This window comes from Pristis pectinata, chromosome 9, assembly GCF_009764475.1.
Source record: "Pristis pectinata isolate sPriPec2 chromosome 9, sPriPec2.1.pri, whole genome shotgun sequence".
NCBI classification, from domain to species: Eukaryota; Metazoa; Chordata; class Chondrichthyes; order Rhinopristiformes; family Pristidae; genus Pristis; species Pristis pectinata.
This window is the reverse complement of record NC_067413.1, coordinates 94,982,571-95,003,633: the sequence shown is the minus strand read 5'-3', so window position 1 is coordinate 95,003,633 and position 21,063 is coordinate 94,982,571. Positions and strand designations below refer to the sequence as shown.

At 39.3% G+C, this 21,063-nt stretch overlaps 1 protein-coding gene across 2 annotated transcripts in view; it reads right to left on the bottom strand.

Moving 5' to 3' along the window:
- Positions 1-21,063, bottom strand: part of reck (reversion-inducing-cysteine-rich protein with kazal motifs) — a 115,948-nt gene that overhangs the window by 46,092 nt on the left and 48,793 nt on the right. For both annotated transcript variants that reach the window (XM_052023225.1, XM_052023226.1), the window contains exons 7-13: positions 17,327-17,401; positions 17,028-17,064; positions 12,363-12,448; positions 8,994-9,038; positions 4,747-4,780; positions 2,861-3,058; positions 1,513-1,780 (exon numbers count right to left, since the gene is read on the bottom strand). In XM_052023225.1, coding sequence (XP_051879185.1) covers positions 1,513-1,780; positions 2,861-3,058; positions 4,747-4,780; positions 8,994-9,038; positions 12,363-12,448; positions 17,028-17,064; positions 17,327-17,401 — 743 coding nt within the window. The remainder of the gene's footprint in view (positions 1-1,512; positions 1,781-2,860; positions 3,059-4,746; positions 4,781-8,993; positions 9,039-12,362; positions 12,449-17,027; positions 17,065-17,326; positions 17,402-21,063) is intronic.

Sequence of the window (21,063 nt, the reverse complement as noted above, 5' to 3'; positions counted from 1 at the left end):
GGGTATAGACAGAGTAAATGTGAGTAGGCTCTTTCCACCTAGATTAGGAGAGATAAGTACGAGAGGACATGGCTTTAGGGTGAAAGGGGAAAGGTTTAGGGGGAACATTAGGGGGAACTTCTTCACTCAGAGAGTGGTGGGAGTATGGAACGAGCTGCCATCTGACGTGGTAAATGCGGGCTCACTCTTAAGTTTTAAGAATAAATGGGATAGATACATGGATGGGAGAGGTCTGGAGGGTTATGGACTGGGTGCAGGTTAATGGGACTAGTGGAATAAAGTTTCGGCACAGACTAGAAGGGCCGAATGGCCTTTTTCCAGTGCTGTAGTGTTCTATGGTTCTATCAGCAAGATGGTTTGTGTATTACAACACAAAGCTCTGGCACAAGGCTAAGAAACAACATTTTACAAGGAGTAACACACTAAAAGCTGGAGGAACTCAGTAGGTCAGGCAGCACCTGTGGAGGATCAGTCAACGTTTCAGTCAAGACCCTTCATCTGGACTGAAAGATAGAAGGGAGATACAAAAATATCAAGGCAAGGGTTGAGGTAAAAGCTGGCAGGCGATAGGTGGATCCAGGTGGGGGGGGGGGGGTAAAAGGCAGATGGGAGAGGGGAGAGTGGCAATAGCGCTAGACGCTGGGAGGTGACAGGTGGAAGTATCAAAGGGCTGAAGATGACAGGAAGTGATAGGAGAGGAAGTTAGAGCATGGAATAAAGGGAGGGAGGGCGGAGGGGAGGGCGGAGGGAGGAACGTGTGGGTGACGGACAGATGGAGAGGGCGGAGCAGGGGAAGAGACGGTGATGGGGGCTGGGTAGATCGGGAAAAGAGACGGGGGGAGCAGTTTACCCGAAGTTGGAGAATTCAATGTTCATGCCACAGGTTGTAGACTACCCAGGCAGAATATGAGGTGCTGTTCCTCTTGTTTGGGTTTAGCCTCATCTTGGCAGCAGAGCAGGCCAAGGACAGACACGTCGGTGTAGGAATGGGGAGCAGAATTAAAATGGCTGGCAACCGGCAGCTTCAGACGGCCCCGGCGGACGGAGCGAAGGTGCTCGGCGAGGTGGTTGTCCAGTCCGTGCCCGGCCTCACCAAGGTAGAGGAAGGCCAGAGGATATGCATGTGGAAGACTGCCTACCTGGAAGGGCTGTCTAGGGTCCTGGATGGTGGTGAGGGAGGAGGTGTAGGGACAAGTGTTACACCTCCTGTGGCGACAAGGGAGAGTGCCTGGGCAGGGAGGGATGAGTGTAATCGGGGAGTCATGGAGAGGGTGTTCCCCGCAGAAAACAAAAAGGGGTTGAGATTAAAAAACAAAGTTAGCATGTCAGGGTGATATGCTCACTTGATTTCTCTGGTCTGTTGACTATCTCCAAAATTCTCAGTAAATTTGACTTCTCCCACCAAATCCAAACTAATACTGGGAGCCAAGGCAATTGTTTTATGTTACATTATACATTTTCTGGGAAGCAATTACTTCAAAATATTAAATTTGGAGAAAAAATTTTACCAACCTGCAGATGGAAGTATTTGCTTTGGAACAACAATGCAATTTTGCACCATCAACGGCTGTAGCGGGCAATCCATTTGTGCTGTTGTCCGGATTACTTGATCCAGAACTTTCTAGAAAGCACTGCCACAGAGGATCCTGAGGCAGAGGCATTTTCTTACAGCCTTCAATAAGTCCATCAACAATTTCTTGATCAGTGGACTTTGTCATCAGCACTCTTCGACATGTGGTCTGACAGGCAAGGTCTTCTGCTCTGTCACAGCAATATAAACCTAAACAGTTGGAAATTCAACAGTACCATTTAGCTTTACTCCACACTTAAATTGGAATTGCCATGCACATTAGGTATTTGAATTAGTAAATATTACATTGCACTTCATACAGGAAAGTGCCAGCCAAATGCAACTCACAAGAAAGCTCGTCAAGAACCTGCAATCATTATGGGAATTTAGATCTCTGATTGCTTTTGCAGCAAAATGAATGTTGCTGGACTTCACAAGTAGCTGCATCCACACATAGCCCTCAGATGACCAAGAGGTTTTTCTTCTAAACAGAGCAACCATAGACAAATCCCGATAATGGTGTGTGGTAGGTTGAAAAATGTAGGAGAGAACAAATATAACTCAAGCAGCAGCACTTAAGTGAAGCCAAGCTTGGAGTTAAAAAAAAAATCAAAACGCTGAAGTGTGCAGAGAAGTTTCATATTTTAATTACAAACTAAAATATGCCCTGCAAAATCCTCAACAGAGTTTGGATCTGTACAATACAGGCCATCCCCGGGCAATAAACAGGTTCCATTTCCATAAGTCAATTTCATCCACAAGTTGGAAAATACACAAAAAATACTCGATATGCAAACCATTCCTCCACAGCATTGCAATGAATGGCATCCAAAACACACAAGACTTAAGAAAAAACAATTACAGCTGCCGGTAGAAGACACTTGCGTTTATATTGTGTCTTTTATAAGGTGAGGATATTTCAAAGTATTTCACAAAAATGAAAATCCTTTTGAAAAATGGTCCTATTGCATAACAGGTAATGTGTGCAGAGAGATCCTACAAACAGAAATGTTATCAATTTTCTCATACAAGGAATCTGATAAGGATATTGGTAGAGGTAAGAGAGAAATTAGAGATAAGCAAGGAGCTCAGTTAAAAAAAAAGAGAATATTCAGAGTTGGCAGGAAAAAAACTGAGGCAAAAGCAGCAGAAACAGCCAAATGCTTAATCCTGATACTAATAACTGCGACATGCATGCTCGCCACCATAATGGAGACAAATAAAACTGACAATCAGGAGAGGGCATCTTCTGTGAGAACCACTGAAATAGTTTTAAGGATTCGTACTTACTATCAACAGGATTTTTCATTGGATATGAGCGAGTGTAATTGTCAACACATTGAATAAGTTGTGGACTGATGGAGGCACAATAGTTTTCCACAGCTTTAATTTGCGATTGTGTGGGAGAAGAATCTGTCCGAAAAATAGCTTGGCAGTATTCTCTACAGTTTGTATGCCGACCTACATAGCTGCAGCATAAGGATCCCACTGTAATATAACAAAAGCATATTGTAATTCATGCATCAGCTTAAAGATCTCTATATCCCTATTTGTTCATTCAGGATCCACATCTTTTTCTGACATATTTCACCAAATTTGACAATTCCTCTCTTTGCAAACACTGAACGACTACTGCCATTTCATCAACTTGTACTCCCCACCTTCCTTCTTAGACACTCCTTCTGGGTCAACAATAACTTGGCTCTACCGATGACTCAACTCTGTGACTTCTGAGGTGACTGAAGAGTCCAATGGAGGATCCAAAACCTCTGACGTAGATGGGGTACAGGATGGCGGATAAAGTGTTTAGTTGGGGATGTGGTGTGCTTACATAATTGTTTGTTCTTGGCCTGTGTGCACCTATCATTGAGACACGAGGCACTCAGTGAACTCCCAGAGGTTCCTTCCCCATTTGAGCAGCCATGGACCATGAGTCAGTTGAGATGTTACAATTTTTTCTCCTAAGAAGCTTCGAGAATGTTCTTGAAACATTTTCTGTCCCAGAAGTCTCCTGCTATGACAGACTTTTTGGAGTAGAGTGGTTGATTCAGGTGCCCACCATGCCAATAATGTGACCCATTATAGGAACCAGCCTCACGTGATCAGAGCCTCTACACTGGGGGTGTTGGCCTGAGAGAGGGATGTGATATTAGGTCACCTGTCCTGCTGAAGGATTTAGATATTATTGGAACAGCTTCGGAAAGTGACATTTTCTAGGGTTTCCCTAGAGATCTTGATCGTCAGGGAGCAGTTTTGCATGGTGGTGAAGTGTTTTTGATTTCTAAACGTTTAGTACAAGATCTATCCTCTTGTACACTTCAGTGAAGGAGTCAATGATGACTTGAAACCGGGTCTCTGGAATAGAACATAGAACAGTACAGTTCAGGAACGGGCCCTTTGGCCCACAATGTCTGTTCTGAACACAATGTCAAATTAAACTAAATCTCTTCTGCCTGTACATGATCCATATCTTTCCATTCCCTGAATATTGATGTATCTCTCTAAAAACCTCTTAAACATCACTATCATATCTGCTTCCACCATTATCCTTGGTAGTCCGTTCCAGGCACCTACCATTGTGTAAAAAAAAACTTGCCCCACACATCTCCTTTAAATTTGTCCCACACATCTCCTTTAAACTTTCCCCCTCTCACCTTAAATGCATGTTCTCTAGTATTTGACATCAAAGAAATAATTAGATGCTGGAAATACTAGGTTATCTCAGAAGTCCCATAATTGTGACCATCTTCAAGAAGAGAGACGAGTCCAATTGTAGTAAGCACAGAGATGTCTCCCAGATGTCTGACATGCCATTGTATGGGTCCTCCCTCTTCCTGATGAGGGAAATGAGGTCATAGAAGTACTTCACTGCCATGTTTTAGTACTTCAACAGGTATTTTTCTGCACCAAGGACCACCTTGTTTCTCAGCTGTCAAATATCTTATTAACCTCTTACCAAGCTGCAATAACTCTGAGATTGTCACAGACAGTGCCCTGTACCACACTTTATGATATGGCTATTATTCTCCATTTAGATTTTGCAATTATGTATTTCATTTATTATAGTTATTTACATGTTGTGTAATGAAAAATCTCCATTAGCTCATGTTCAATGTAAGTACTTATACTGAATTCAATACAGCATCATATTCTGTTTTTAGGAGAAAGAACCTTACTCTCATTTCTGTTCACACAGCTGAAAAATGCAGTCTGAAATAAAAACAGAGTACAACACATAGATTAGTAGCTGTAAAACAAGGAATTTGAAAAAAATCCATTTTATGCCACAAATATCCCACAAAACCATGCTACCACAGCCTCCTTCAAAGTGAATGCTTGCCATGCCATTAGCAATTATATTTCCAGTCAGTCATTGGAGTAATTTGCAGAGCACTTTCATTTTATCATCTGCTACACATCCCTCTCCCCATGCGCCCCAAAATTGAAGCATTCCAATAATACTTTGGTCTTCAGCCAAGAACTGATGTTTGCTCTCTCAATGGCCAAATAATCACTTAAACTTTAAATGTTCTAGATTGAAAATATTTCTTGCATTATAAACATTCTATTACCATATTTTATGCTCCAAGAAGACACTTATTAAAACTACATAAAGCCCATACCCAAAACATACAAAGAAATCAAAGTTCCATAATTTTGACTTAAAACATTGGAACGGAATGTCAATGCAATGTATAAACGATTAGATAAACAGAATGGTCTGGTCACAACTATGCAAGAACCAAAATTTTAGATGTAGTTGGTGCAGAAAATGGGATTGGTGCCAAAAGATGTTTGGACAGTTAGAACAAAGCAGCAGAAATTATAGTGGGTAGTTACAGACAGGACTGCAGTAAAGGAAAATGTAGTGATTAAAGACCTCGGAGAGAGAGGAAATCTTGAAGCAGTCACAGCAAGACCTATAAAAAATATAGCCAGTTTAAATCCATGTAAAAACACGCATTTATCCCGATGATTGACAATTTAAAGTGAATACTTCAAAATAGTTAATGTGCTAGAACAATTTCATCAGATTTAATGGTTTACAAGTATTCTCAAAACATAAACTGTATTAAAGAACAAAATAAATGTAACTAAAGGATTAAGTGGACTAAGAGGTTAGTTTAGATTTCATGAGTGTGATGGCACAAAAATGTTACACACTTTAAGCCAACTCATGTACTATTAGTATCAGAAAGCTGAAATAGCAGTCGAAATTACAAATCTGCCCATCATTCATGTCTCTCAATGTCCTAATTTAGTTTCTTTTCTCACTTAAGTTCATCTGCGATCATTTTATTCAGTCTTTAAATCATCAGCAATCAACAGAGAAACAAATATTTAAAAAATATCGACATTATTGAAAATTGCAAATGAGAAAATTCTACTTTCAGATGTGATAATCTTTAGTTATTATTTGACCTTCAATGATCATCTTAATACATCTATACAAAATTGTACATTGAAAAAGAGACCTCTACCATTGGATATATTTTTTTCTACATCTTCATATTATGCCATCTCACACATATAGGCCGTACCTGGGTTATGAATGCCCAACTTATGGACACCCGTACATATGAATGAGCTCCCATAATATTATTAAATTCAAATATCCAATGTATGTACATACTTTCATTCCTACAAATGGCAGAACTAGTTTCTCTCTCCACTTTATGTAATTGTTCTTTCTTATCAGGCTTATGTGCTTTTGATGCTATTGATTACAATAATGTGGAGGTATGGTTGGCATATCAAGTGATTTTTGTGTTTTTTTCCAAATTATGGACAAATTCGACTTATACGGGTCTGTAAAAACAAAATCGTTTGTTAACTGGAGACAGCCTGTATTTTGGAAAAAGGTATGTTACCATAAGACTTCCTTTTCCTCACTCTATACAAGGTCACTGTTAGGAGGTGGTATTTATTACATTACTGACTAAAGCAAATCAACAGATTGAAAAGTGTTTTAGTAACAGTGTGATTAGTTCTATTATAAGCCAGTCGAAAGGATGCTTGAACACTGGTATATTGACTAGGAATTACTAATTTGCTAAATTAGAATAATTCAAACTGCAACTGGATTCTGAGATGGTAGAATTAAGGTTCTGGAGATATGAGCGTGTAGATAATGGAAAGCAATATTTTTCTCAAAGTTATTTAACATAATGTTAAGCTTAATAGAGGCAGGTTCACAACAGAGAGCTCAGAAAATACTGTTACAGGAAGTTCGTTTGCAGCACAGATCCATACTTATTTAAAGGGAATAAAAGGCTAGATTAAAAAAAACATGATCTTGAAGCAACTTGTAACCAGGATCCCAAAAAAAAATCCGAGGATTGCGGTTGTGGAAATGCAGCAAAAATTCACCAGAATGATTCTTGGGATGGTGGGTTTGCTGAATAAGGGCAGGTTAAGCAGACCGGGTTTGCATGCTTTAGATTATGAAGTACGAGAGGAAATGTCAATGAAGCATATAAAAAAAATTCTTACAGAACTCAACAGGGTAGGTGCAGGGATGATGTCTGGAACTAGGGGCGTCCAGAATCTGGGATCACAGTCTCAAAAAAAAAATGGGGTGGTTATTCAGGACTGAGATAAAAAGAAAGTTCTTCACTAAATGGGTAGTCAAATTTTGGTACTCTCTACCCAAAAGGGGTGTGGAAGCTCAGTGGCTGTGTATACTCAAGAACAAATGATAGATCAATCATATGGGAATTGAAGGATATGGAAGATCAAGAAAGTGACGTAGAGATACAAGGTCAAACACAAACTTATTATAATCTCAAAGTGCACACGAGGGGCTGAATGCTTCTATTTTTTTATGTTGGGATAAGTGTAAGTGCTGTACTTTGCTTCATTTGTGGTGTAATTCACTTTGTTATAATTTTAAATTCATGTACCCATTTATTTTCACCCTGTATGAACTGTGCTTCAAATATACATGTGGACTAAATTAATTGATCAGACAACTACACTGCATGCTTAAGAGTCTGAAGGCAACTTAGCCTTTAAGCAGGCTCACTCATAATTGCTTTCAAAATGGTGGCAACACTAACCCAGACTATTCCAACACAAGAAACAAAATGGAATAGTATAGGAAGCATGGTATTCGGAACAGTGGATCTTTTATAAGAAACTTGCTTATCCTTTTGCAGTTAAAAGTAGGCACCATCATATCACATGATATAATTCACTGGACTTTCCAGAAAGCTTTCAAAGTCCCTCATATATAAAGGAATTAAAATAATTACAGGAATATAAAAGAACAAGAGACTGGATAAGAAATTGATTATGAAAGGATGCTACCGCTGCTGCCTCAGCTGCAAGGACCCAAGTTCAATCCTGACATCAGGTGCTGTCTGCTTGGAGTCTGTACATTCTCCTGTAAACATGTGGGATTACTCTGGGTGCTCCAGTTTTTGCCCACGTCCCAATCATGTTAATTATCCCTTAGAGTGGATCAGTGGCATAAAAGGGGATTTGATGGGCAGTTGCAAGAGAGAGTAAGTTGCAGACGTACAGGGAAATGAGGAGGAGGAATGGGAGTTATGGGGTTGCTTTCCTGGGACCCAGGAGTAACCTGATGGGCCAAATGAGCTTCTTTCAAGTCATGATAAGGAGAAGTCAGCATGTCAGAACTGATTAGAATGAAGTAAAGGAGCAAGATGCAAGGTGCTGAGCAAAGTATTAAATGGATCCTTACTTGAGATTCAATCTACGTATAAATGACTTAGATGGCAGAACTAAGTTTTAGATAGTGAGATCTACTGTAAAACAAACATAGGACAGGGAGTGGCAAATCAGAAGAATTTCACTGGTTCTGCAGCTTTGCATACAAATAACAACAATTTGGTACAAATAAAAAGTTAACACACTATATGTGGATTAAAATCTGGAAGGCATTTTAAAATCATAAGCCTTGATATTGACACAGAGGTGAGGACGATGAGGGTTGAAATTAGCAAGACCAGAGGTACAGAGTTCCGAGTGAATTTAACACAGGACCTTGAACTGGCAGACTTGCCAGTTGGTGGATGGAATAACTATTGGTGATGGTCCCAGCAACAATCTGAGGGTGGAAACATGAGACTGAAGCTGCATGGAGTGAGAAGAAAGGGGGATAAAGTGATGGGATGCCAGTGGGTAGAAGGGACTGACATAATCATGGTCTGGGATGAGGAGGCAACAGTTTTGGAATGGGGAGAGAATACTCATGATTGGCAGAGTGAGGCTTCCTTGAGGGCTTGGAGAGAGCAGTCTTTTTCCTTCTGGTTTACAACTTGTGCAGACACCACCTGTCTTCTTTAGCCCTCAGGTCTTTTTTTTCCCCTTTTACAGCTAGAATTTCTGGGAAACCTATGTAGTGGCTGTTTCATTTCAATATTGTGCTATGTATTTATTAATATTTTGTTACACAGACCTCAAATTCCTTTCTGCAGTCCTTAAGATCATTCTTTGAAGAAGCCTGAAAAAAACAAATTCATGCATATGTAACAAAAACAGTTACAGAAATTGTAATAGTTCCATGAACATATTGGCTACTATGATTACTGTGTGACAGAGTGATAACAGTTCAAAAAGTACTTGACTGGCTGTAAGTCTTCAGGATGTCCTAGGGTCATGGAAGTCATTATATAAATATAAATCTTTCTTTATCCAATACATAATTGATTCACATGTTTGTTGCTGCAAGCTTCTAATATTAGGCAGGTATCTCTTTAATTTCATTGTATACAATGCATTTAAATTGTCTGATTTGTGCTGTAGCATGAACATGGTTTTAAAGTTTGTGTAATGAATAACTATCATAGTTTAGTATTTGAAATTCAAACAGTTTTGTACTACAGCTAGTGTGAGAAATTAAACCTCTGCAATATTCAGAAAAGGATTTGAATATTTTATTTCTCTCCGATGTTTTCGCTCTGTCGGCATTTAAATAGTTGATCAGAGATGAATTTTAAGGAATGTTTTTAAGGAGGAGTAGATAGAAAGGAATAAGAATAGGGAATGAATTCCAAAACACTGAGCCCATTAATACCTACAACTAAAATCCACAAGTGTTTATTCACTAAGTCAAGAGGATACTCCTTGCTGGTAATCTCCTGCAATCAAATACTGCTTATTGCAAATAATATCTGCCTGGCCGTCTTGTTACGTTTTTCCCAAGAACCAAAGAAGGATGGGAAATGCAGTCTGGGTTCCACAGCAAGAATTCTCTGAACTGGTCCTAACCTGGAACAAAGGCTTGGAAGCCAACCAAAGTCATGAAAGGGTGGCTCCTAAGTGGACAAATAAAGTTCAGACTATCTGCAGCTTACAGGGAAGCTCACTAGGAAGTGGCATTGAAGAGCTGGAATGTGCTGCCCATTAGGTGGCGCAGAGTAGCCTTTGATCACTAGAAGAGACTGGTGGTGGAGAAGTCTTCAACATTCTTTGTAGCCGTCTATTATTATTAAATCATCGATGGAAGAAATCCAGTGTATTTGACGGCACAATGATCTCTGTTATTTTTACAACATCTGAACATTTACATCTCCAGGGCTGGGCTGTTCACAGGCCTCAACAGTTTCCACTAAATAATGACTTACTGATTAGTGACTCTTGCCACAGGTCAACAATTGTTACATATACATATTAGAACAATCCCATGACAGAAGGTCAAAATGAGGCACGATAAACTCCAAAGTGACTAGATGGCATCCAAGACGTTCACCAAGTGTTTTATTGGATGTACAGAATTCAAGCAATGCCACTTAAGTTCTTGGAATCCTCAAACAGCTTTGTATCCTGCTTAACTGAGCTCCTAGGTACTCTGGCAAATCAACATTCTCCTTTTATTCTTGCTCTGTTCACCTCAACCATCTCTGTGATAAAATCAGTGAAGCGTCTTTGGTGCTGCAGACAAGGAGGTCTATACCCAACTGCAAAATCTCAAATAAGAGCAGATCAAGCAAAAAAATGCATCAACACCAGAGATACCAGTGTGTCATCCACAAAATGATGGCTGAAGCTAGATTGTAGTCCCATGGAACTCAAAGCAGACTCAAGATACAGAAGCCCCTCATGTCAATAGTGGTCATCTCAGATGTATGACTGATAGATTTCTGGATATTTTAGGAATTGAGGGGTATGGGATTAGTGAGAGATAAAAGATCAGCCATTATCACAGTGAGTGGCAGAGCAGGCGAGGTGGACCAACTGTCCTGTTCCCCCTTCTTATCCATCTTCAGAAAAGGAACCAAGGAAGGTGTCCATAAAATGGACCACGGCTTTGGTATTGAGATGACAACACAAAGTGTTGTCTCAACGGGATGCGTCTTGAGCAATCAACTTTGTTTGGTGGAGATGGACTTTCCTCTAACAGTAGCACAGGTCGGTGTCAGTGCATCACTTTAGGACAGGGCAGAAAAGAGAGTTGTTTTGAATTTATTCTTGTCATATGGGTGACACTGGCAAGGCACTGGGAAAAATAGAAATATAACCGAGTGATTGTTATGCCACCTAAAGAAGAAGTTAAGAGTTAACCATTGATGGGGAACCAGGCATCACAGAAACAAGTTAAACCTTTTAAGGCTGGGAGACTTCCTTTCCATAGGTAATTAATGATGCTGATAGGTATTCATGCCTGTCTCACCAGTTTCATAGTTAATATTTACTAATAGATTCTATTTACCAGATCTATGACATGGAATTTGCAATGTTAAATTGCCACAATGGGATCTGAACTTGCGTTCTCTGAATCATTAGTCCAAGTCAACTAATATCTGTTGGTATGTGTCAACTAAAGCTCTTTGATATCTGCCAGCCATAAAATGACAGCATATCAAAGTGCTTTAATTGGTATTGGTTTATTATTGTCACCTGTACCGAGGTACAGTGAAAACCTTGTCTTACAAACCGATCATACAGGTCAATTCATTACACAGTGCAGTTACATTGGGGTAGTACAGAGTGCATCAATGTAGTATAGGTAAAACAATAACAGTACAAAGTGTCACAGCTACAGAGAAAGTGCAGTGCAATAAGGTGCAAGGTCACAACAAGGTAGATGGTGAGGTCAAGAGTCCATCTCATTGTATAAGGGAACCGTTTAATAGTCTTATCACAGTGGGGTAGATGCTGTCCTTGAGCCTGCTGGTACGTGCCCTCAGGCTCCTGTATCTTCTACCTGATGGAAGAGGAGAGAAGAGAAAATGTCTCGGGTGGGTGGGGTCTTTGATTATGCTGGCTGCTTCACCAAGACAGCGAGAGGTAAAGACAGAGTCTATGGAGGGGAGGCTGATGTCCGTGATGCGCTGGGCTGTGTCCACAACTCACTGCAGTTTCTTGCGGTCCTGGGCAGAGCAGTTGCCGTACCAAGCCGCTATAACACTCTCAAGTACCTTCCAGTGCAATATCCAAAGCCTCATGCAGTGACCTGGTCAACAGTCATCCCTCAACGTATGACAACAGAAAGGGATAAACTGGGCATTTGCTGTTTTGTGATTTTGAAATGTGCAAAACAAAAGAGGGAATCACAAAATTGTTACAACACAGAAGATCACCATTTAGCTCATGAAGTCTATGCGAGCGTCTAGTAGAACAATGGTGTCAGTCCCATTCCCTACACATCAACAATAACTGCAGCTCAAAAGTAATTCACGATCAACATGGACATCCTCAGGACATAATAAAATGTTTTTTGTTGCTGGATGTAAATAAATCCAATTTCTTCAACCTTAATTCAAAACAACATCTTGCACTTCTGTGAAGTGCTGTCTGACAGCTATACACAGCTGAGGTGCATTACCTGCTTACATGCACGTCGACAGTCCAAGGAAATGGCCAGTTCACAACACCCCAGGCCAACCCAGCCTTCTGTCTTTCTTGGTGCTCCTACAAAGTGAATACAGGAGAGATTTGGATCTGATGATGAATTCTTTAATGGAACAAAACTGCTAAGTAATCTAACAAAATAAAGATTTTCATAAAAAGCCCAAGACAAAATATTGGGTTTTAAATATCACATCATCATTAAAAGAGCGTGTTTTAAAACTATAAGCAATGAATTTCTGTACTTTGACTTCTGAAATGAGAAACTTTAATATGTTTAATTTTAATCTAAGACTTGCTGATTGTAGGTTTCACAATGTTCTTAAAATCCCATCAGCCTCTGTAATAGGACTAACATTATACATTGCAATATTCCAAACTATCACCACCAGTGACTCAAAATTAAAGTGATGTGCTAATGAATCAAAAATCCCCTGGAAAATCACATTCTCATTTTATCAGCCACAGTACAGGCACAGTAGTGTAGGGCAGGCACGGTAGTGTAGCGGTTAGCGTAACGCTATTACAGCGCCAGCAACTGGGTTCAATTCCGGCTGCTGTCTGTAAGGAGTTTTTACATTTTACCCTTGTCTGTGTGGGTTTCCTCCTGGTGCTCTGGTTTCCTCCCACATTCCAAAGACGTACGGGTTAGGAAGTTGTGGGCATGTTATGTTGGCGCCGGAAGTGTGGCGACACTTGCGGGCTGCCCCCAGAACACTCTACGCAAAAGATGCATTTCACTGTGTTTCAATGTACATGTGACTAATAAAGATATCTTATCTTAGAACAATCCAGCAGTTAGGGGAGGTGGGGACTGAAATGGTGTCTGAACTGGAAAACACCAATAGTTTAGAAGCACTGTCATTAATTCCATGCATCAGATTCAATGTCACCTTTCTTCCAAAAATAATTTTAAAAACATACACATAATCCTGCAAACTTCTGGTCAATCAAACAAAAAAAATTAGAGTTTAATATATTATCCAAAATATTAAAATATAGTTTCTTCCAACATGGATCTTCCTAAGTTGTACTTTGGTGATAAACCAAATGGTCATCTTAAGGTTTCATGCTGCTTAGAGAATACTCTTGAACACAGTGATTTCCACGAATGGAATACACCAACAATCTATATAGATGCTGCCTCTAAATCACAGAAGTGTTTTCAGTTCTTCTACTTGCACATGTTCTCCATATGTCAACAGAACACTTTTTTTTGGCGGGATCTGGGCATTACTGGCTGGCCCAGCATTTATTGTCTATTCCTAATTGCCCCTGAACTGAGTGCCTCATTAGGCCATTCAGAGGGCATTTAAAAGTCAACCACTTTGGTACATATGGAGTCATATTTAAAGCAGACCAGGAAAGGACAGCAGATTTCCTACCCTCAAGGACATTAGAGAACCAGTCTGGTTTTCACAAGAATCTATATCGCTTCTAAGACCAGCTTCTTTTTTCAATTCCAGATTGTTAACTGAATTCAAATTCCACAGCTGCTATTTGAACTCGGATCTCTGCACTGTTAGTCTAACTCTCTTGGTTATCAGTCCAGTGACTTGACTGCTGTGAAAACACCCACTGCAGAGGGTTTGAAAAAGGATGCCCCTTCGTGAATACTGAGAAATCCAGTATGAGGTCAAGACAATCTGCAGTGACCGGAAAAGCCACTGGCTACACAGATTCAGCTTCAGTGGACTCAGAATGACCCGCACTAGGCATATCCAAAGACATCTACTCTCATTAGATTCTTAGATAGCCTTGACAGACAGATTTATAGATATTGAGGGTTATAGGACTAGAGAAGGGTCTCAACCCGAAATGTCGACTATTTATTTCCCTCCACAGATGCTGCCTGACCTACTGAGTTCCTCCAGCACTTTGTGTGTCTTGCTCCAGATTCCAGCATCTGCAGAATCTCTTGTGTCTCCGTGTAACTGCACACTGACTAGTTAGCAAAAAAAACACTGTGCATACCCTTCTATTTATCTAGATACATTTTCGATGTAGAACTGTTAAACACAATCCCCCTGGTAGTTGAATGAAGCACAAGCTTGTTGGATTTGGCACATTTCACCCAGTGTGTTAATTTTAATGTGGCTGTAGTCTGACTCCTGTAAATGGCCGTCCAGTGACTTTATTTTTAAAACTTGTAGTACAATTCTGACACCTTGTAATCCTATCCAATTCTGTTTCGATATTTTAGCAAATAACACATTTCCAACACCTGTTTTAATGCTTTGTGCAAGATCAAAGACACACTAATGCTTGATGCCAACTTGAATGACAGAGTTCTTGATCATCATCCTTTGATGTGCCTTTGGGCTAACACCCAATCAAAATGCTATCCAATCACTAAAGCAAAATATGTTCTTACTTAGCTCCATATGCAAGTTGAAGTTTGAGGGCATCCCTAAACTGGCTGTCTCTTTCTTCTGTGCAGGCATGTATATAAACCAGCAAATTATAATGGGAATCTAGATTAGACCTTGGAGTATTGAACACGAAGTATAATTAATGGATATAATATCCACAAATCACTTGCTTGGCTTCTAACTATAACTTATCTAACAGATTACATTTTAAAATGATACTTGATCTTAGTCAATGAAGTTCATGTCTGTCACCGGACCATGACTCAAAGTGTTCTGGAATGCCAATATGAAATCAATTTTCTAATTTCTTTTTGTTTCAAGCCAAAAGTCAGTGCCTTGCTGCACATGAACAAATCTAGTACAGATAGGATTATCTGGCCTTGGCCAAGTCTAAGTGCCTATCTTAACAGACACATTAAGGGAACAGAGGAGGAGAAATCACAAAGGTGGCACTGAATACAAATTTCTAAAGCAGGAGCGAGTATAATTCTGTCGCTGAAGCAGGAATACAAACGACCCCAGCGTGACCACAATTTATGTGAAAAAAAAATGATTTTTTTTCCCAACTCCCATTTCTTGATGCATGTACAGACAATGTGGCTTCACATTACGGAAAATCACACAATGGACAGTTTTCTAAGAACACAACACCACCCCTCCCATAACACGGGGGTCTCCTACATGTCAATAAATTAATGGCATTTGTAAAAACAAAAGCACTACAGAATTTTTTGTCTGAGAAAGATCAAAATACTTCTTTATTTTAAAAGACTAAGAAGATAATGCATGGGAAGGACATGCAGATTTTTTAAATAAAGTCAAAGACAACAACACTGCCAGTTATAAGAGAAAAAAAGACAAATAGCACAATCTGGAACAAAGATTTACATACAAATCCAGGGAAATCAAAAGACAGTAGAAAAGCTAACAATGCATGATCTGCTCAGGTATATCCCAAGTCATTCCTCCCATGAGACCCACACAGGAATATTGAAACATCTCACTGAAACAAACAATATTTTAAAGGGATTGATGGGTAGATGTTCCTCCAAAATGGGATGTCCAGAACTGGGGGCTACTGTCTCAAAATAAGGGGTTGGCCATTCAGAACTGAGATAATAAAATTTCTTCATCCAGGTAATCGTGAATCTTTTGGGATTCTCTGCCTAAGAGGGCTACAGAGACTTAGTCACCAAGTATATTTAATACACAGATTGATAGATTTCTGGATATTAAGGGAATCGTCAAAGAATATAGTCAGAAATCCGCATGGAGAAATGTATTTAATTCCTGGTGAGCCAACACTGAACCAATTTGACCACTTTATTTTCCAGAATATCACAAGGAACCATAGGACTTTTAAAGCAACTTTTAAAAAGCTGAAAATCAAAAAAATCTGCGGATGCTGGAAATCTGAAATTCAGTTCTGAATGAAGAGTCTTCAACCTGAAACATTTGCTCTTTCTCTTCCCATAGATGCAGCCTGATCTGCTGAGTATTCCCAGCATTTCTGTTTTTATTTTAAAAAACTGTTTGTGAGCTGATTCTGCAAGAAAGATTCTTTAACAAACAAGATGAATCCCAGGGCATAACTTTCATCAATAGAGACACTGCCATAGGCTGCAGAATTTCCTCAGAGTAGAAACAATTCTTCCGGATGCTGATAAGAGTCAAGCTCTTCCTCATCAAAACAACTTTTGGTGAAAACTGATGACACAAGGCCAAACGGATGAAGTAATGCACAAACTTGTTAAAAAATAAACTGAGCACAAAAGGGACAAGCGCGAACAATCTGCATCATTTGCTTGCCAAGAACGTGATTCCTTTGTATTAGAAGGGGGAGGGGGGGTGGGGGGGCAGGCTTAGCCATTTCATGAAAACTTAAACAGGTCCAATCAACCTGTACAAATGGGAAGCCAACTCCTTTGACTGATGTGAAGTAAATAGAGTCCAAAACCAAGCTTACAGCTAATTACATGATTTGTTCATCTTATCATGACATAGAATGAGACTATTTGGCCCATCAGCTCAGTGCTGGCTCCCAGGGCAGCAACTTCATTAGTCCATTTCCCCTCTTCTTATTTTGACTAGAAGAAAATTCAAGAACAAACATTCAAGCTTTAGCTGAGTATTTCAAATTAGAAAACAGCAAGAATGTACAATGTATTACACTCGACACAACCCCAACATGTGCACTTACTTTAAGTTAACATCCTTTTAGCTGTAAGTTCACTGACTCATTCTTCTCAATTATAATCAATATCACTTACCAGGCAAAGAAGCATTGATGCAAGCCCAGAAATCAAGCTGAAAAACAACATATTTAAAAAATAGTAAAGAGCCTTCAAAAATATTTTGATATTCATTCATGATAACACATTCATTAAGTATTTCCAGCTGCAAGTGACTATATGTATATTTACAAACAAATGGCAGGGCAGTGTTAACATTCCATAATGGTCTAACCAGAAAATATCTCAAACTATTACAGCCTTCTGGTACTGACAATAATATGCAGCAAGTAAACTAGCATTTCCAAGTTAATTGCAATGGACTATATTCTTCTTACCATAGACTCAGGACAGTAGCCAGGCAACCGCTGTAGGAGATATTTCAATCGGGCTTCACTTTTTGTGGATGTAAGCTGGTGAGAAACATAAAATTATAAAATTAAACACACGGCAGATTAGCTGCACAGTCCATCTAAAGTACAGCATCAGATTATTACTTCTATTTATTTATGATGACACAGAAGGATGCCATGTGGCCTGTCAAATTCATGTTGGTTACCAGCAGAGTGATCCCATCAATCCAATTCCTAATTTCTTTATGGTCTCACAACTTATCCTCCCTCCCTCACATGCCCACGACTACCCTTATTAATTCTTTTGCCACTTACTTGCTCTAAGGGGCAATTTACAGCAGCCAATGAAGTTACAAGCGCGTCTTTTGGATGTGGGAGGAAACAGGAGCACCCTGTGGAAACCTACATCGTCACGCAGAGAACGTGCAAACTCCACACAGACAGCACCCGAGGTCAGGATCGAATGCGGCACCCTGAAGCTGTGAAACAACAATGCAACAACTGCTGCACTTTGTCACCCAACATATCTATTATTAGAGTAGATTCTTGTTTATCCAGTATTCGCACATCCGGAATTCTTATCCAACCAGCAAAGATTTGTTTTAATGAAAATAAGCTCAAACAGTGAATTTTGAATAGCACTTAAACTAAGTGTGAAAAGACATTTTTAGTTTATGTTTATACACAAGAAAAGTGCAGTTGTAGGCTGATTAACAGCAACATCCTCTCTGAAAATTTGGCACTTCATGTGATGGTGAGGAAAGTCATTCATTTGATTTATTTTTGCTGTTCTTTACATCAATACTATTTCGCCTTAAAATAATTGGTGTAAAAATCTTTGTTTAAAAGTGCACAGAGATGATATATAGTTCAGGAATTTGTTTAAAAGTTTTTGCATAGAACTCCAGTGCATGATGAACAGTAATGTTTTCTTTTAGCAATTCTCATGCAACTGGTGTATTCATGCAACCAGCACCCGCCATTGCCCATGGATGAAGGATAGCTGGGAATATACTGTATACTTAAAATATCATGAGTATAGAAGCAAACAGATTATTTTGAGAACATCACAAATTTCCACAATTATTTCTGAATTTCTGACTGAAAATGGGAAAAGTGACATAATTCAAGGTTTTCTTCCTATACACTGCTAAGGAGTTGCAATTTTTCTTCCACCGTTGATCCAACATTGTCTTTGAACCAAAGACAAGCAATTCTTACAAAATTATAATTATCCACTATCTTAGAAGTAAGCCTTCCCTTCAAATTTGTCATTTAACAATCGATGAAGCAGTTTTCTTTCATCAATCACGTTTTTAAAAATTACACAGTATGCACAATAGTAGGCCCATTTTGAGCAAGGGGACTGCTTCATGACATATCCACAGCAACTCATTTTCTCTAAAATGATTTTTAATAAAGCAGTTGGTAGTCAGGCACAATATCACCATCCACATGAAATTTTGGCCAAGTACAGTGACCTGGAACATATCAATAGCACTTAACAAATGAAAGATATTCTGATTATTTAAATTTTATTTAGTCTCTTTATGTGGTATATGGGGTAAATACACAACGTATTTCTCAGTTGCTTAACTGACTAGGACTATCCCTTTAAAAGATACCTGTCATTTATAAAGATTGGCAACCCATGTAATATCAATGTCTTAGGTAATCCATTAATATTGTAATGAAAGACAAGTAATCATTAGTATTGCAATGGAAAGCCAATCCTACCTAAGGAGGCACGAAACTTCCTAATGCTTTTTCTGTGCAACTTTGGTGTATTGATCTCAAGAAATACTTAAAACCTCCAGGCAGGGAAACAGTCAAACTCATACCGTCAAACTCAAAGCAATTTACATATTTCTTCCTGTTGACAAATTTGCCTGAGAAAACTGCCTGTAATCTGTAATTAACGTCTGTGCTTTTCAACCACAAAAGCAGAGTTTAGGCCTAGCCTAGGAAGGAAATAGGCATGACTGGAAATGCAAGTGCAAAGAAAAGGTATTCGCTTTATGCTGAGAAATATATTCTTAAATTTTTAATTCTAACATGTTGCACATGCACTTATTTTATGTAAATATTTGATGCTAATTGAGAATGTCAATCTTGCAGCTTGTACATCTGTTCCACTTTGTGAAGAGTTGAGAATTTACTCCATTACTTTGCCTTCAAGTTATAGATTCAATGTTGATATCGTGAGTCTTGCCAATATATCTCTATACAAGGAACAGTAAGGAATACACGACTTATTTACTCCATTGGCCAATGACTCTAAACTTATCAAAATCACTAAAATAAAAATGTTACAAAATATGACTGCAAAATGGAGCAGGGATCCTGACACATTATTAATGATGGTTAGAAGGGTACATGAATGGAAAATTTGGAGAAAAAGCAACTTACATTTTTAATTTCCAAATATGAAGGCATCACAAATTGATAGCATGAAGTGCACACCCTCAGCCACATTTTTAACTTTGTACTGTCACATTTGATTTTCTCCAGTGCAGCTCCCAGAACAAACTACGACTTTTCTGCCAGCTTTTCTCTGTTCCCTTCCCACTTCTGATTGTCCTTTCTACAGTTTTAGTTTCACATGTTTGCGTTACCCTAGTGTTTCCTTGTTCTTTGTTCTCTAGGGCTTCAACATCTTTTCCATTATCAGATCTCCAAAACACATTGCAAACCAGTGGTTGATAAGCTAACCCTGAGTGATTACTTTTCTCTATGCCCTTTTGACCAAATCCAAAATGCTACGGAGTTTTTATTTCATATGTCCACCCAACTTCAAGGAATTATGTATTCAAGCAACATCCCAGCAGAGTTCTCTTAAATGTCAACTGCTTTCTTCTTCATTTTTTGGGGTCCTGAGTCCATTGGCACTGCCAATTGTCATCCAGAAAGTGGTGGTGAGCCACCTTCTCAAAACACTGCAGTCCTTCCAATGAAGGTACTCCCACAATGCCATTGGGTAAGGAGTTCCAAGATTCAGACACAGGTGAAAATGAAGGAACAGCAAGTCCAGGTGTGGGTAACATGGAGGAGGAATACAGGTGATGGTGTTCCTATGTACCTTGTGTCCTTGTCTTTCTTGGTGCTAGGGGTTTTGATTTCGGAGCTGCTATCAGCTTGGCCTAAGCAAGTGACTGCAGAGCATTATGTATATGCCTTATGCTTTGTAGATGATGGAAAGACATTAGTACGTAAAGAAATGAGTCACTTGTATGAGATACAGTGTCTCTGGCCTGCTCCTGCAGTCACAGTATTTGAGTAGGCAGTCTGATTAGGGTTCTGGTCAATATTTAAGCTCCATAATGTTAATGATGGGAGATTTGCCTTGGTCATGCTGCAAAATATCATGGGTGCCTGGTCTTTCTTGTCAGAGATGGTCATGTGTGGCTTGAATTTATCAGCCCATGTTTGATGGTTGTCCAGGTCTTGACATAAGCAGGTTTTAACTGCTTCATTTGCTAAGGAGATGTGAAATAGAACAGAACATTGTGCCATCATCAGCAAACATCTCCAGCTCTGATCTTATGACGGAAGGGAGTGATTGATGAAGCAAAATAGATGGTTGGTCTGGGACACCAACTGAAAGAAATCCTGTAACAATTGCTTGGGACTGTGATCACCTTCAACAACCACAACCATCATCTTCTGTGCAAGGTATGACTCCAACCATTGTGATTTGTCCCTTGATGCTCATCGACTTCCGT